Source organism: Leishmania donovani, chromosome 33, assembly GCF_000227135.1.
Source record: "Leishmania donovani BPK282A1 complete genome, chromosome 33".
Classification (NCBI taxonomy): domain Eukaryota; phylum Euglenozoa; class Kinetoplastea; order Trypanosomatida; family Trypanosomatidae; genus Leishmania; species Leishmania donovani.
In genome coordinates, this window is record NC_018260.1 from 1,380,390 (window position 1) to 1,380,648 (window position 259).

At 55.2% G+C, this 259-nt stretch overlaps 1 protein-coding gene across 1 annotated transcript; it reads left to right on the plus strand.

The window, feature by feature from the left end:
• On the plus strand, positions 1-258 carry LDBPK_333230 (hypothetical protein, conserved; the record flags this gene model as incomplete). Its single annotated transcript, XM_003864098.1, has 1 exon — positions 1-258. A coding segment is annotated over one exon (258 nt), but the record flags the coding sequence as incomplete, so codon positions are not given.
• Between the last annotated feature and the right edge of the window lies 1 nt (position 259).

Sequence of the window (259 nt, forward strand, 5' to 3'; positions counted from 1 at the left end):
ATGGAAGGCAAGCGCGTCAACCTTCACGACACGGAAAGTTTCATGTCACTCGACGAATTCGACTCTGATAACAACGCTTCATACACAGCGGAAAACGCCAGTGACCACACGAAGCAAGACAATCTCAGCAGTACCGCAGCCGCGCGGAACTCTGCAGAATCTTCCATGTTACTTGAGCCGCCGGGGAACACGCCTATATCGTACCTATCACATTCGAACTCCCCGAAGAGCTTCGCGCCGCTGGAGGCGGCGGAGGAGG